Raw genomic sequence first — 16,030 nt, 5'->3', positions numbered from 1 at the left:
TGGAAAGCTTAGTGAGTCTACTTTCGCACCAACAAACGGCTCGTCATTTCGACTTCCCACTAGGGAGTTACAACTCTTTTAGTGGAGACTGCTCTGGAAACTGACAGCCGCGTGAAGACCCTTGGAAATCCATTTCGTGAAAGCCTTTTCACATACTCTATCTTTTCATTTCCATTTCATTTTCATACCTATCTAGGAGAGTTGTTTCTTGTATAAATATCCATGTGCTCCCAAGCAAACGAAGACTTTTGATAATGAGAATACAACCCCTTTGTTCAGCTGTGTGCTAACAAAATCCAGAGAGAGATCTCTACCCCTTTGCTCTTGTGTTTTCCTTCGCGGAGATTACAGAAGCGGCCGCGTCATCGGCATCGGCACCCAATCCGTGCTCCTGGTTCATTGATTTCAGGTTGCGTAGGTTGGTTTCTTTGAGAGTGTGGTTGGGCGAATCTTTAGTTCAGGCTGCCGTATAGAGACGGTGGTTGGCTCCTTGTGCGTGTCGTCGGGTTGCACTAGTTATCGCTGCTTGCAGCAAGTTATCGGTTGATCTTCAGCTAGTTATCAAGATCGGATCCTACGTCGTGAAGATCGGGACCAAGAACCTCATCACATATGTATATCGCACTATATATACACTAGATTTTATCCTTAGCTTGTTTACTCTGAACCAGTCAACCAGGCATTGTATGCTGGCTGGTGCTATGTACTAGAGAGGAAACAGTGGCCAAAGTTGACACGACCTAGTTGGGAGATAGTGGAACCAGATGTTCATGTATGGTACTGCCTTTTTCATGCTCTTTCGGTCTCAGGGAAGCTGTTGTGTGACTAGATTGCTCAGTCGTGCGCCAAGTTGGCAACACACAAAAGCCCGGCCCCCTGGTTAGTGAAAGGGACGAATGAGCGAGATGGATGGTGATGGATAGATGAATGTTTTATTTTGTGGTGGCATGCTGGACAGGGACATGCATGTTTCAAATATCTGAACTGAAAGAAGTGATCCAGCGTTAAGGCAGGACCGTGGTTAGGGTAGAGCCACGAGTCTGCTGATTGGTGCTTACATGTTTGGAACTTTGGATAGATAGTAGGAGTCCACACATGCATATGATCTGACCGTGATGCATCCATATATATTATGATATGATGACACTAGTGCTTTGCATGGTCGGCGGCACTCGATCGATCACATGCAGTGTGTGTGCATTTGTGAGCTAGCTATTCGTCGTGAAGCGCAATGTGCATGCAAGCAAGCGCGTCAAACCGTAGATAATGCTCTGTGAAGAGTGAGACGCCGACCCCAGCCTACAGCTACGTAGGTCGTTAGGCACGCTGCATGCGGCCGGGCTCTCGATCGACTTCGACTCCGATCCACCACTGCCATATATCAGCATGCATATCATCGTCGTCGGCAAGGTCACGACGACCACCGGCCAGTGTGTGGTGTGGCGATTGACGAGTCGAATAGGATAGCTGCTAGCTAGCACAAGGTGGTCGATCAGAGAAGCACCGACCGACCGACCGGCGGACCCCCCATCATTTCATTTGTGTGGTGCTACTCAGACTCCGATCCATGCCTTAAACGTTTTTTAATTACCCCCTCCATTCCAAATTATAAATCATTCCAACTTTCTTGAAGAGTCAAAACATTTTAAGATTGACCAAAATTATAGAAAGAATTCCAAAGATTTATTACATCAAATAGTTATACTATGACAATATAGTTAATTAGAAACATACCCCGCGCGTTGCCGCGAGATTTTTCTAAAAATAAATATGTTATATACATAGCATTACTATATGGTATTCTGTATAATATATAATATATATATATATATATATATATATATATATATATGAATTTGACTTGCATGTTATTTTATTGTATCATATCTTGTAAAAATCGGTAAGCTAATAGAAAAAAACCAATAGAATATGTGATTACGTTATAGAGGAATAGATGATGAAACAAATAGCGTATGTATATGACCTGCATGTTAGTAGACTAAAGATTAAAAGTATTACACATGATAGAGATGGCGTGGATATTTTTTTTTTTGTAATTAATAAGGGATGACATGGACTTAGTGGGAAATAGTATGGGCACCTTGCATGAAGAGATAGAACATCTGGTGGGGTCACTTAGTGGAAAATGATATAGATACCTTGCATAAAGAGAAAAAACATCTAGTGGGGTTTAGCTTAGAGTATATAGATGAAGAATCTATCAATACTTATTTGGTATCATAATTTTATTAATTTATTATATAAATTTGGTCTAACTTGAGATGCTTTGACTCTTCAAGAAAGTTGAAATTAACTTATAATTTAGGATGGAGAGAGTAGTAGATATATGTCCGTGTGTTGCAGCGGGACCATAATCCTCAATAATCGGATGCGTACGCATGAGTTTCAGGGACTTCGTATTAGACACGGCCACGTAGATCCGGTTTTTGTATCGAAACTAGGTAGGACAGGAACACGTGAGCTTCGAATGAATGATGATTCGTATTAGACGTGGACGTGTGAGCAAGGATCGAGTTTTAGTATCACTAGATAGATGATGATGTTAGAGTCTTTTAGGTGTAGAGAAGAGATTATAGCCAGTTGTAGCTGTCACATCCTCCTCATCATCATTATCCTTATCTCCTCTCTCACTTAGGCTTTAGTCTTAGGGGGAATTCCCTGTGTGCCATTATAAAAGATCGCAATGCCCTGTGTGTCCCTGGAAAAGTTCAGCGGTCTTCAGCGTCACTGCTCCAACTTTTTCGTGCCCTCCATGCCACTTCCGTCAGTTTGGGCTCTAACGTCGTCAAACTGCAGGTGTGAAAAGATGAAAATACCCTTAAGTCTAAATATGCCATTAAATTTTTTTGAGCATCATAACGACTTCAAATGAAAAAACTCAAAACTAGAAAGTTGTAGATCTCATCGAGATCTATAATTTTCATATAAAAATTATTTTTATTTAATTCCGCAAAAAAAAAATATATAATTTTTCTAAGATATATTAATCATATCAAATCATATTTTTTTTGCGGAATTAAATAAAAATAATTTTTATATGAAAATTATAGATCTCGACGAGATCTACAACTTTCTAGTTTTGAGTTTTTTCATTTGAAGTCGTTAAGATGCTCAAAAAAATTAATGACATATTTAGACTTAAGGGTATTTTCGTCTTTTCACATCTGCAGTTTGACGGCGTTAGAGCCCAAATTGACGGAAGTGGCATAGAGGGCATGAAAAAGTTGGAGCAGTGATGCTGAATACCGCTGAACTTTTCCAGGGGCACACAGGGAATTGCGATCTTTTATAATGGCACACAGGAATTCTCTCTTAGTCTTACTCCTATCTCCTCACACACACTCTCACCCTCCCCAGATCCATCCACTCTCCCTTCTCCCCTCCCCTGTTAGAGCAACTCCAGCAGGACCTTCAAACAAGCCTCTAAACAAAAAATTTGAGAGCTCAGGTGGAAAACATAGGTGTAACATGCCTCTTCTCATACTTTCAAAAGTACCCCTCAAATTCACCCTTTAGGCCCTTATTCCGAGGGACCCTCTAGGAGACCCCTACTTTTCGGTTTCAACTTTTACCTCCCCGCTCCATCTGAAACCGGCTCACTCGAGCCTGACGCACCTCCGTCTGGGCACCTCCCTGACGTGTGGTGGTGGCTGGAGGCGATCCTCCCCGACAACCAAAGGATGCCCGCGCGCGACCTTCTCCTCGGCGGGTGGTGATCTCCTCCTCGATGGCTGGAGGCGCTCCTCCTCGACGGCCAGAGGACTCCTGACGTGCTACCTCGGTGTAAACTCCTTCCGAGTAGCTAGAGGACGCCTGGCATGCAACCTCATCTAGATGGCCAGAGGCGTGACTCCTCCTAGTGGCCCGATGTGCAATGTGTCGGGTCCCAACGCCCGTTGAGATGCATAGCCTCCTACCGATCGATGACCGTCGTGGGGTGCCTAACACCCAATGCATTTGCGTGCTCCCGATGGTCGCCCTCTTCCCGTTGCCCGCCGCCTGGGCTCCATCAAGTGGTGCGGTCTCCCCGGAGGAGCAGCACGCATAGCTAAGATAGAGAATGACGAGTGGGTCTCATATGAAAGTGTCTATTAGGATGATTTTGAAAGCTCTTGCTAAAATAGATGCAAACAAATCAAGCCATCAAAAGTTAAGAGAGCCCTCAAAAGTAGAGGTTATGATTTGAGGGCTCCTGCTAGAGTTGCTCTTAGCTAACTAACTATATATTACTCTCTCCCTCCTGGAAAAAAACTTTGTTCTAGGATTCAAATTGTCCCAAAAAAAAAGCCTTGATGTTTTAGCTCTTGGATAGTAGTTTGGCCATATCAGCTTGAGATTATGGTCTACATGCCTCCGTATGTTCCTTTTTAACGAGCGATTTATTCATTAATAGCACAGTTCACATTCAATAAATAGTGATACGCGAGTAATTTTTATTGAGCACTAATCTGTCCTAAATCCTAGAACTTTTTTTTGGGGCGGGGGGATGGAGGGAGTGGCTAATTTTTTGCTGCAGCTAGTAATTAAATTTAGTAGATCAGAAAGGCCTTGAATAATTGAAGTAGGAAATGATCTATGTTTTTGCTGTCGAACAAAATTAGACTGGGCCTGGGGCAATAATGGTAGGTTAGAATGGGCCTTTTCTCTTTTAGTCTTCCTATTTTCAGCCCAAGCTAATGTTTCCCGTGGCACACGGCCCACCTCAGTCTTACGGAGCGACTGGACAAGCCGGCCTTCGGCCAGCTCCCTCGACCGATCTTCGCAACCTCATCCGTCCCCAGTGGGCACCAGAGCAGAGGGAGAAGAGATGGATGGGCTGACCGGCAGCGAGATCGCCGGCTTCGTGGTGGGTGCGCTGCTGCTCGGTGCCACCATTGCTGCGCCCAAGGTTGACGGCTTCATTGCCTCCTCCCAAAGAAGGTCTCTTCCCTTCCCATCTCTCTTTCTCTGTCTTTTGTTTGGTTAGCCCCATTTGTGCTGTTTATAGTATCTTGCTGAAGGATAGCTGCGCTGTTACTGTAAGTGATTCGCAATGATTAACTGGGAACAGAACGCAGATTTAATTTGGACCAGCAGGGAGCATGAATTTAAATACAATATTTGGGGAATTTGAAAAGGGTTAACAAATTTTCAGAAAAAATATGTATTTAGCTTATCAGTAGATAACTTATTTTCAGAGGAAAGGAATAAAGTTCCATTTTTCTAAAAAAAAAAAATCAGTAGATGACTTATGTTTAGAAAATTCATGACCAAGTACCATGAGAAAGGATATGGCATATATAGGAGTAGGACACAAGTTCAGAAAGTGCTCTGCAATCTGCATATCCTTACCAACCACTCGTATATATTTTGTCTGAGCAATGTACAAATCCACTGCAGGTCACTTGGTATGTGTAAAAGGTGCGGTGATCTTCAGATTGTAGCATGCTCACAGTGCAAAGGAATGGGCTCAGTTCGGAAAGGAGGCGTACTTAGTTTGGGCATGCTAGATGATCTCTACGAATCACTTGAAGCTGAATTTGGTTCCATGCACAAAGTGCAGATTCAAAGGCCATCTCTTGTGTCAGGAGTGCTCGAAGATTGCATGACCTTGAATAATAATGGTACAAGGAAATATAAGGTTCTAAGCTATGCTCACAAATCTGCAGCTTTAATTAATTGACACAAATTGATGGTACTACAGTCGAATGCAGTCTGGTTTTTCTTCTTCATGATCGCATCTGGATGTTTAGTTTTAAACTGCAAGTTTTAATATGTGTTTCCATTTTACAATTGAAAGGAAAAAACATATTTTTTTTATCAATAGCACACAAATCATTATGCTCATGAAAGTAGTTATGTTGATGTTGAAGCATTTCGACAGATGGGCTCGTTTTGTTTTTGTTTGGGCCATGAGTCCTAATAGTGATACCTTTTCTTGGCTAACTGTAATTAAAGTATTAAACTGGTGCCATGCACATATGTCTTTCCTTTAGTTTCTTTTTTTTTTTTGGAGATTTGACTTCTGTAGATCCTAGAAATGAAAACAATACGAGTCCCTTCTTGTTTTGTTCGGCATAGATCTAGTACTTTTCATGCTGCTATATTTCTATGCTAAATCTAAGCTAATTTATAGGCAATCTTATGTTTGATCTTTTTAACTCTTGAGTGAATGAATTTCAGCTGCCAATATGCTTTAGTTCATTAGAGGTCCTTTGCACAAGACCGACATGGTATAAGGTTCAGCATTAGAGCAGATAGTGTATCTTATCTTCTTGTCAAGCTTTAATGCAAATTGTAGAAGCCAACCCATGCTATATCTCAGCTGCTTGTCCTCTTGTACTGCCTCTGTTTTAAGTAGCCGTTTTAGAATTTGAAAACTCTTAAGCCTTATATTTTGACCATGAAATTTCCTTAGGGCTCGTTTGGACTAGGCTATTTGGTTTAGAATTTAACGTCCACAACTTTTCAAAGTTCAGATATAATACTATCTTAAATTAATAAGGTGGTAGATGAAAATTAATTCCATAAATCACTATACTATATTTCTACTTTGCAACTTATATGGCATGTTCTTTGGCTCACTCCCCTACAATAGAAATGCATCGTACAAGTATCTTCCTTGTATGACCAACAATAGTATATAAATATATTCAGCATACAAATATATTATATATTAGCTTAATTAATATGTGCTTAGATTATAATTATCAGAATGGATTTCAATTAAGGATCCAAACGGGGCCATATAATATATCATCAATTGCTAGGAATCAATGTTTTTGTATTATTATTTTTCAGAAATTCTTGGTAACGTCGTTCACTAACTTCTGAGATAATGCCTACACCGCACACCATAGCTGGACAAAGACTACCCTAAACCTATTGTATGTATCAAATCCTACCAAGCAACACACACAAACATTCAAGAAATCCCCAATGTTCCCAACCCTAGCTAGCAAAGCATAGATGAAGGAACGCGGGGAGCTGACGAGGGGGTGCTTGGCGGCGCTAGCACCGGTGGCGGAGGGAGGCGCCCCGCCCAAATTGCCAACGGCGGGTGCGCCTAGGCGGCTCGGTGTCTAGACGTGGGCAAAGAGAGAGAGAGAGAGAGAAAGAAATCTGGACCAAGCTGCAACCTCTATATGAGTATGTCGCGTCATCTCGCTTGGCGCGACAGCTCTATCGTGCCTGCTTCGGTGGCACGACAAGGTGGGGCCCGTTTTGGGCCACGTAGGAATGGGTCTCCGGCCACGTCACCGTGGCGCCCTTTTCCAGTGCATGTGGCGTGACACCAAATATGGTTTTTAATTTCGGTATCGCAAAAATTTCAGCCACCACAGAAATTACCGAATTTCGCGAAATTCGGCTGAAATTTCGCTGATTTTTTTTAAAGATTAGCACATGAAGTATGTTTTTTCTAAAAAAAAGTTTAGATCTAAACAAATATTAGTATGATTTATGACTACACATCTATTGAATAGAAGAATATGCAATATAAACAATAGAAAAAATATAAGTTTAGAGTTATATAACACATGTATCAGTGTATTACGAAATTTCGGAGATTCGGCCGAAATTTGGCCGAAATTTTGAACCCTGCACCAAACAGGTCAGATCTGAAAATAGATTTTGGATAGGTTTAGTAATAGCATTGATTTAAAAAGGGGTTTACAAAAATTCCGGCTCTTGGCCACCCACCGCTGCGGCTCAGGCATCAGTTTGGGGCCTGGACCTCTGCCGACGGAGACTCCCAAGTCAATTCTACTGTCCGGTTCTGTACAAGGGGCGCTGCTTCCTCGAACATTCCGTCTGCAAACGCTGGAACCCGCGAGTAAGGTTCATCTCCCTTGCGCGCCTATAGGGCAGGGCGAGAGGCGAGAGCTGAGCGCGCGGGCAGGAATTCAGAAGTGCGAGGCGAGCGAGCCGAGTCCAACTTCCAAGCCATCAGCTGAGCTGCCCCGCTCCTTCCTGCCAATCGATCTCCCACTCGCAGTCGCAGGTAACCTCTCTCTTCATTTTGTCCGCCATGCATCTCTTTGCACCGCAGCTGAACTTGCGCTATCGATCGGCCGGATCCGTCCAACTCCTAGATCTACCAGAGAAATCATTCACGTCAGCTGAAACACGCAGGCGGAGGAGGCTTCGCGGAGCAGGTTCCTGGCCTCCTGGGCCTCCTTGACCTGAGCGTAGACAGCCCAGCCGGTCCAGATATTTATGCCCATGTATGGTGGCGCACATTATCTATGCTTACTTGAGTTAGTGTTTGTTAATAGTGGCAGAAATGGGTATTTTAGAAGTATATTAGGGAAAGTTTATGGTATTTTTTATAATAGAATATGTAGGTAGTTTAAACGTAGATTGAGGGGTTATTTTAGTTTTTTTAATAATGGCTGACATGGGTAATTTGCGTGAAGATTAGGGAATTTTAAATTATCTTGATAATGTGAGATGTGGGTAATTTATTAGATGCAAATTCAGTTACTCTAGATCAAATTGCATAGGTGAGTAATTTTGATATGATATAGGCTTTTTTTTGCTCGAACATGCAAGAGAGCTGCGTATCATTATATATTAAGAAGAAGAGTATGATATAGGCTTAAGGGGTTACGTTATATTATGTCAAAAACGGGTGGTTTTTTAGAGAATTTAATATATTTGATACTAGCTATTATTATCGATGATGACCACTAGAGATTACTAAAATTGAAGGATAAATATTTATTATTTTATGAGAATTGAATCATTTTCTTTTTAACACCTCTTGTGTGGAATAGAGTGAAGGCTCTAGAAGTAATCTTCGATTAGTGTTAGTAAGATAATTTTAACATGAGTTTTAGAATATTAAGAGCTTGTTTGATAGTAGTTTGGTAGAGCATCTTATATTTCCCTGTGAGAAGTGATTCTTTAGAGAAGTGATTCACTTAAATAAATTATACGTAGGAAGTAATATAATTCAGTGTGGGAAATGAATTATGTGAAGCTAGTTTTTTCAACAGTAAGCAATTTAGTTCATTTAAGATGATCCCTTCACAGAATTAGCATATATTAGTTTCTCTCTAAATCTGTTTGGCAGAGCTCTTAGCTGGAAGCTGGGAAAGCTACTTTGGGACTTCTGTGTCTTGCAGGAAGGGCGCAGATTAGAGGATGCCCAGATTGTGGTGCAGTTACCAATAGCTGTGCACCATCGCTGGTAAGGTCCGTCTATGAGAATGTTGTGAAGCAAAATCACGATTCCAATAATAACAAGTGTGGGTAACAAAGTTCATTTTGTTCGTTAGCTCTCAGCTCAGTGAAAAATCGTAAATTCCATTGTACAAATAGTTTTACAATGTTATCTATCAATATTTTCTAAATATTTTTTTGCTGTACAAATTTTGAGAAAATATATATCCACCTCAAACTAAGTTACTGTTATGAAATGAATATTTGATTCGAACATTTTGCGCTTACTGGTATAATATTTTTATTTACACCAATCGAACAACTTCTATGATGCTTAAATGTTCATCGTATTGGTTTATCATTGTCAGCAGGGAAAAAAGGAATACTTTTCATAAACCTGTCACCATGAATCTTCCACAAGCCATGGGAGCCATTACCGGCTTGAACGAGTGTGCTACCCTTATTCAGTGGGTCAAATCAGCCTTTTCTTTTCTGCGCTCCAAGTGGAGCAACCGAGAGGAGCAAAAGCTTGCAGCAGAGGTATTGTGCTTAGTAAGTAGCCTTCAGGGCCTCAGAGAAGCAACTCTTCCTGCAATGTATGATCTCGTTGACCGAGCAGAGTGGAGGAGCCACGTCAGCAATGTAGCGGAGCACCTTCCAGCACTCAAGGATGCGGTGTACGACGCTGAGGACCTTCTTGATGAGTTTAAATGGTATGAGCTAAAGATGCAAGTGGAGAATAATGCAACTCAACCTCCTTCTGTTGAATTCTTTAACAGTGTTGTTCAGGGCAGCTTCAGCAGAGTGGATGACATTCAAAAAAGGCTAGATACTCTTTCTAGTGAGCTGGAAAAGACGGGTCTACGTGCAGTACCACAGAGATTTGATGAATCAATCCGACCAAAGACCAGTTCTTTCCCCACTGAAAAAAGGATTTTTGGTCGTGACAAGGAATTGAAGGATTTGATTTCACTGCTTTGTGTGCCCATGAATGGTGGCGTGGTTTGTCCTAAACGCAGGAGAATAATGGAAAATTTAACTATTGCATCAACTAGTAACCAAGCTACTGTACCAGGTGGTAATGGCCCAGTGATGACAAGTGTTTCTGTCCTGCCAATGGTTGGAATTGGAGGTATTGGAAAGACTACATTAGCACAACAAATCTCCAAGCATCCAGAGGTGAATTCCCACTTCAAAAAGATCGGGTGGGTATGTGTCTCAGACGAATTTGATGTCAAGAGGTTGACCCAAGATGCCATACAATCCGTTTCTAGAAAGCAAGCAACAACTGATGATTTGGATTCTCTTCAGCAAGCTCTCGTAAGACAATTGAACAAAGAAAGGTTTTTGATCATCCTTGATGACATGTGGGATGATGCCTTGAATGGACAATGCTGGGAGAGGTTTTGTGCACCCCTCACAAATGTTGTTCAGGGAAGTATGTTGTTGGTGACCACAAGGTCTCAGAAGGTTGCTGATAGAGTGGGTACAATGGAGTCTTTTCCACTGGGTAGCTTGAATAATGAGGACTTTTGGGATTTTTTCAAACAATGTGCCTTTGGGTCTGATGCTTCTCACATTGATCCCGAGTTAGAGCAGATTGGTAGAGGCATACTTGGGAAGTTAAAGGGCTCTCCGTTAGCTGCAAAAACTCTTGGACGCCTGTTAGGAATGAAGCTTGACACCAGACACTGGAGCGGTATATTAGAGAGTGAACTATGGCAGCTTAGGCAAGAGGAGACTGACATTTTGCCTGCTCTTCGGTTGAGCTATGTGTATTTACCATTCTACTTGAAAAGATGTTTCTCATTCTGTGCTGTCTACCCCAAAGACTACAATTTCGAAAAGGAAAGTCTAGCTGAATTGTGGGTAGCGGAAGGCTTTGTGGTACCTGAAGGCAACATTCCACTCCAAGAAATTGGTTCTCGGTACTTTGAAGACCTTGTAAATAGGTCCTTCTTTCAGATTCTCGGTTCTAAGTACGTAATCCATGACTTGATTCATGACATGGCACAACTTGTTTCAAAGGAGGATTGCTTCATCATAAATAACACAAGCGACATTCAAAATGTTCCTCAGAATGTTCGCCATCTGTCGATACTGCAAAACAGTGATGTGGACGGTAATGACCTGCTGAGGCTAAGCAAGCATCGAAAGTTGCGCACCCTATTTTGCAACAAGTCTTTAAGTATTCTTTTCTATGGAAAGTCTCTAAGGATTGATAACAGTGCTGTATTGGAGCACTGGTTTAGTGAACTTGGACGCTTGCGGGTCATTATTTTTGCCTCCATAAGGGCATTACCAAAGAATATGTCCAACATGAAGCACCTTCGGTACCTTGAAATCTCCAAGAATTGTGTTTCGAAGAGCCTCCCGTCAGTGTTTTGTTGCCTCTACAATATACAAATACTATACGCTAGGAGGTGCAAATTCGACAACTTTCCTGGTGGTTCCACTAAGTTGATCAACCTGCAGAGATTTGAGTCGGCGACGTATCAATTTTGTCAAGAACATGCTTTGCCAATTCATGCAAGTGCTACTGCTGGGCAGGGAAACCAACTTAGGCTTCGTGATTATCAAGGTGCATCTCTTCCAAACTCGATTAATCCAGAAAACTTTGCCAACATAACATTACTTTCAATCCACAATTGCAATGGATTAAAGAGCATATCGGTTTCTCGGAACTCACAGCAAACAAACCTAAATGTGAAACCAGCGGTGCTCTTTAATAACATGGTAGTAGGCGACAGCATCGGTACCAGCACTTTCTCTTACCTCGTTGAGCTAACAATTGAGAAGTGCCAAGACCTATCAAGCCTAGAGCACTTTCTAAGTCCAGATTATATACCTGCCATCAAGAAGATAGTAATTGCAGACTGCCAAAATATGGAATCTGTGCCAACAGGAAGTTTTGGAGATTTTCGTTTCCTTGAGGAATTGAATTTCTGGAATTGCCCAAAGATCAAATCAAAACGTCTAAGGGCCCCATCCCTAAAGATGATAAAGCTGAAGAACTCAGGGAATGTCGGAGGCTATATTGATTGTGGTTCCCTCACCATCTTGCATTTAACAGGTTGTCCTTTGGCTGCCATGGAGCTACGAAATTGGGGTCTTCCATCACTGCAGGAGCTCAAGATCAGTAATTGTGCATTCCAGACATTCACTAGGAGTGCTCGTTTCTGCCCTTTCCATTGGCTTTCTTTTGAAGAATATTGCTGCACTTTCCCATCCCTAAGTGATATAACAATTGAGAATTGCCAAAATTTATCAAGCCTGGAACAATTTCTAGAACCAGCTTATATACCTGCAATCAAGAAGATAGTAATAGGTGATTGCAGAAATGTGGAATTCGTCCCAACCGAAAGATTTGGAGATTTGCATTTCCTTGAAGTACTTGAGGTGCTATGCTGTCCAAAGATCAGATCACAACGACTGTTTTCCCGATCCCTGAAGCAGCTCAAGCTTGTAGATTCTGGGAATCTCAGAGATGATATTGATTGTGGGTCTATCACCAGCTTTGACTTATTCCGTACCCATCAGGTATCCATCGATCTACAAAAGTGGAGTCTTCCATTACTACAGCAGCTCAACATCCGTGATTGCGCATCGCTGACGACAATTATTGGAGGCAGTGTTGCTAAATTCCCGTTACTCACCCAACTTACCATTGAGTCCTGCAACAAGGTCGAAGCTCTTGATGACATCCTCCTCTCTCTCCATGCCATCGAATGTATTAATATTAGCCAATGTGGATCCCTGTCAACCCTGCCCGCTGAACAATTTGGGAGTTTTCCTCTTCTGAAGGATTTGTCCATTTGGGCCTGTCCAAATCTCGACTGGAAAAATGGGATGGTGCTACCATCGTCCCTCCAAAGGCTCTCCTTAGATGATTGTGGGGATTTATCTGCCTCATTTCCTGGCTTCCTGGAGAACCTCACCTCCCTCGAATTACTGGACATGAGTTATTGCAAAGGCATTGTATCCATTCCAGCACGCCTGTGGGGCAATAATCTTGTATCACTCCAGGAATTGCTGATTCTCGGTTGTCAAGACCTCGAAAAAATTGGACAGGAAGCAATTGCAAACATAAAAAAGGTGTACATTGTCAACTGCCCAAAGTTGATGGAAGTGAACCAGCCACTGATTAGAGGCGATATCAATCAGAGGTAAGAATGTCACTTGTTTAGTATATAAGTAATTACAATAATAAATTGTATGTTAATGGTAACTTTTTTTAATGAAATGGCAGGAGCTTTGCATTTCAGTTAAGCAGAAGAAGACAATTTATGAGAAGGGCAGGCCTGGTGCAGTGGTGAGAGCTGTCTCACTGAGTCATCAGGTCACGGGTTCGAAGCAGCCTCTGCAGATTTTGCGGGAGGAAGATTTGCCTCGGTTTTTCCCTTCCACAGACCCCACTCGTGTGGGAGCCTCTGGCACTAGGTCTGCCCTTTAGAAGAAGACAATTTATGTACAGGATGGCTGCTTGACCACCGAACACAGGGGTTCCCTCTCACAACACTCCCTAGGGACAACAGGAAAGAGAACCCCAAAGGAAAAACAAATGGCCAATCTACCCCAGCAAATCAAACTCTCTTCTGTATTGAACTACGCATTATTTGTTTTTTCAACGTTTTTTTCTCAAACATGCCGTGTAGCTCGTATTTCATTAAGAGGAAGTAGACCACCAAACCAAATAACAAACGGCTCAACACTAGGTAACCAAAGGTTTCCTAGGCGAGGAGAAGACACAAGCGAAAAAAAACTAAAGAAGACTACGACGAAGCCCGGCTACTACCACGAGAGGACTAAAAGCAACAACGGGCTGAGCGACAGCGAGCTAGTAAACTAAGCCATGGACAACGATCGAACGACCTAGGGCGGGCACCCAGAGGTAGGCTAAACCTCAAGTTTCACCCCCTCCACCAGCTGGATGCCCTCAATCGCGGAGCCGGCCGGGAAGAGCATCCTGATTGCCTCACGCTTGGACTCCGAGAGAGGCCCGTCGAATAGGGCCATGTACTCATCGAAATTGCCCTCCGCATCGGCCTGCGACGCCTGATCCTGCTGGTGGACTCCCAATTTTGCCATCAACACGTTCTGGGCTTGCACGATCGGGTTGAAGGCTCTGCATCTACTCTTGGCCGCTAGCCTCCCGCTACGACGTGGCTGTGAGGATGTGCTTTCAACCGCACGACTCCTCCTAGGAACACGGAGATGTGGAGGTTCGACCAAGATCGGCTCCGTGATGGCAGAGCAAAGCTGCGACTGCAGATACTGCGAGAGTGCACTTGGTGACACCGGAGCAGGCGCCATAGCCGCCGCCGCGCCCATGGGCGACAAGGCCACAGGCTGAGAAGGAACTCTGGACGGCGACCCCGCGTGGCCCGAGTGCTCCTCGCCCGAAGAAGGGGCCGAGCAAGATGGGCCAGCGATCTCCACATTGACGCAGTCGGCCCCCCAACCGGAGGGAGCATCCTCCAGATGTGAAGGCGCGGCCAAGTCAGGCGATCCACAAAGCTACGCCGGAAGGGGCGACCTTCCTGCCGAGACCCCCACACCCGAAGGCTTCCCCATGACGACCAACCCCTCGGAGCGCATGGGATCCCATCGCTCATTGGCCGGCACGGCCTGCATCTCGGAAGCGATGGGGTCGAAGAAGTCGTCGAAGGAAACCTGAGGCAGGGAGGAGTCCACGGCAACCTCGCCTGCAGCAGGAATCACGGATGTGGCGTGGGGCGTCGACGAATCAGCAGGCAACCCAGAGGTGGCCTTGACGGTAACGCTGCCGAAGCAAAGCGAGCCAGTCCACGACCATGCTCTGCCACCCAGCGCACATACACCCAACAACGGCGAGGAATGGCAAGTGGAGGCGGTGGCGACATCGTTGGACCTCGGCCGCTTGCAGTCACGCGCTCTGTGCCCAAACCCGCGGCAACGCAGGCAGCGGCGGGGGAGCCGGCAGGTGCCCACCCGGTGAGTCCGGGATAGGCAGTTGAAGCACCTACCCCGAAAATCGACCGGGAAGATCCGGGGTCTGACCCCCGGTGGGATGCCCAGCTGAAGCATGGCCTCACCGCCCCCCCGACGCAGCCGCTGGTTGGCCACGGGAAGAATTGGAGAACGAGGCAGGGTGCACCGCCACCCATCTGCATCAAGGGCAGATACCCTGCTCCGCGGGCCGAGCCGCAGTTGAACTGGGATCCGCGGAGCCACGGAGGGCGCGGCCGCACCGCCCCAGCGTGGCGGGTCGCAGTCACCCATCGGGGCCATGGCAGCCCTCCGCCCGCTGCGTCGTTGACGGCGTCGACGCCGCCTGTGGCGTCGCGGCACTGGGGTGGCAGCCGCAGCCGCCATCGGTGGGTGGCTCGCCGAGGAGGGAGCAGCGCCCGAGCGAGTAAAACTCGCGGCCTTCAGCGACGGGGAAGGAGAGCGCTCGAGGTCGGAGTCGCCGGAGAGAGAGCCATCCTCCCAACGCAAGCGTTTGGACCTACCGGCGGAGAGGTGGCCGGGGAAGAACGAGGCGGCGTCGGGGGAGAGAGTGGAGCGACCCATCGAGCGCCGTCGGCAGTTGGAGCGACCCTTCGAGCGAGCAGGCGACGCCAGCTCGGGGACGAACACAGCGTCGGTGGTTGCCGCGGATCCGCCGTCGCTGGGCCCACCCGTACGGGATCCGAGCTCCACCATCCCGGGCGACTGGGCGGACGTGCCAGCGTTGGCACCCGCAGCTTCGGCAGCCGCGGCACCGCTCGCACCCGGTGACGGCGGCTCGGCCAGGGGCGGCCGCCAGCTACACGCCGGAGAGGATGCGCCACCCCGAGGTTCCATGACAGCCCCGTGGTCCGCCTCTTCAGACACCGTCATGTCG

The 16,030-nt window shown here is 45.2% G+C and overlaps 1 protein-coding gene across 10 annotated transcripts; it reads left to right on the top strand.

The window, feature by feature from the left end:
* Positions 1 to 5,419: 5,419 nt before the first annotated feature.
* LOC136542506 (disease resistance protein RGA2-like) lies at positions 5,420 to 13,842 on the top strand. 10 transcript variants are annotated; one of them, XM_066535006.1, is made up of 5 exons: positions 5,671 to 8,002; positions 8,134 to 8,225; positions 9,077 to 9,193; positions 9,534 to 13,331; positions 13,415 to 13,842. In XM_066535006.1, the coding sequence occupies exons 2-5, from the start codon at positions 8,218 to 8,220 to the stop codon at positions 13,479 to 13,481; spliced, it is 3,990 nt and encodes a 1,329-aa protein (XP_066391103.1). In that variant the 5' UTR covers positions 5,671 to 8,002; positions 8,134 to 8,217; the 3' UTR covers positions 13,482 to 13,842. The 10 variants fall into 10 exon arrangements, with proteins under 10 accessions (XP_066391135.1, XP_066391087.1, XP_066391079.1 ...); XM_066535038.1 differs by lacking the exons at positions 5,671 to 8,002; positions 8,134 to 8,225 and adding an exon at positions 5,420 to 5,624 and having other exon boundaries at positions 9,077 to 9,198; positions 9,537 to 13,331; XM_066534990.1 differs by lacking the exons at positions 5,671 to 8,002; positions 8,134 to 8,225 and adding an exon at positions 5,420 to 5,641 and having other exon boundaries at positions 9,537 to 13,331.
* Positions 13,843 to 16,030: the final 2,188 nt, after the last annotated feature.

Source organism: Miscanthus floridulus, chromosome 1, assembly GCF_019320115.1.
Source record: "Miscanthus floridulus cultivar M001 chromosome 1, ASM1932011v1, whole genome shotgun sequence".
NCBI classification, from domain to species: domain Eukaryota; kingdom Viridiplantae; phylum Streptophyta; class Magnoliopsida; order Poales; family Poaceae; genus Miscanthus; species Miscanthus floridulus.
Note: the sequence above shows the minus strand (reverse complement) of the source record. Positions and strands in the feature narration are given on the sequence as shown.

Coding starts and splice junctions, on each gene's coding strand:
- LOC136542506 (XM_066534982.1), top strand. CDS start 5,622: ATGGTACAAGGAAATATAAG. Junction 5,642..9,076: donor ATGGTACAAGGAAATATAAG/GTTCTAAGCTAT, acceptor TCTGTTTGGCAG/AGCTCTTAGCTGGAAGCTGG. Junction 9,194..9,533: donor ATAGCTGTGCACCATCGCTG/GTAAGGTCCGTC, acceptor TATCATTGTCAG/CAGGGAAAAAAGGAATACTT.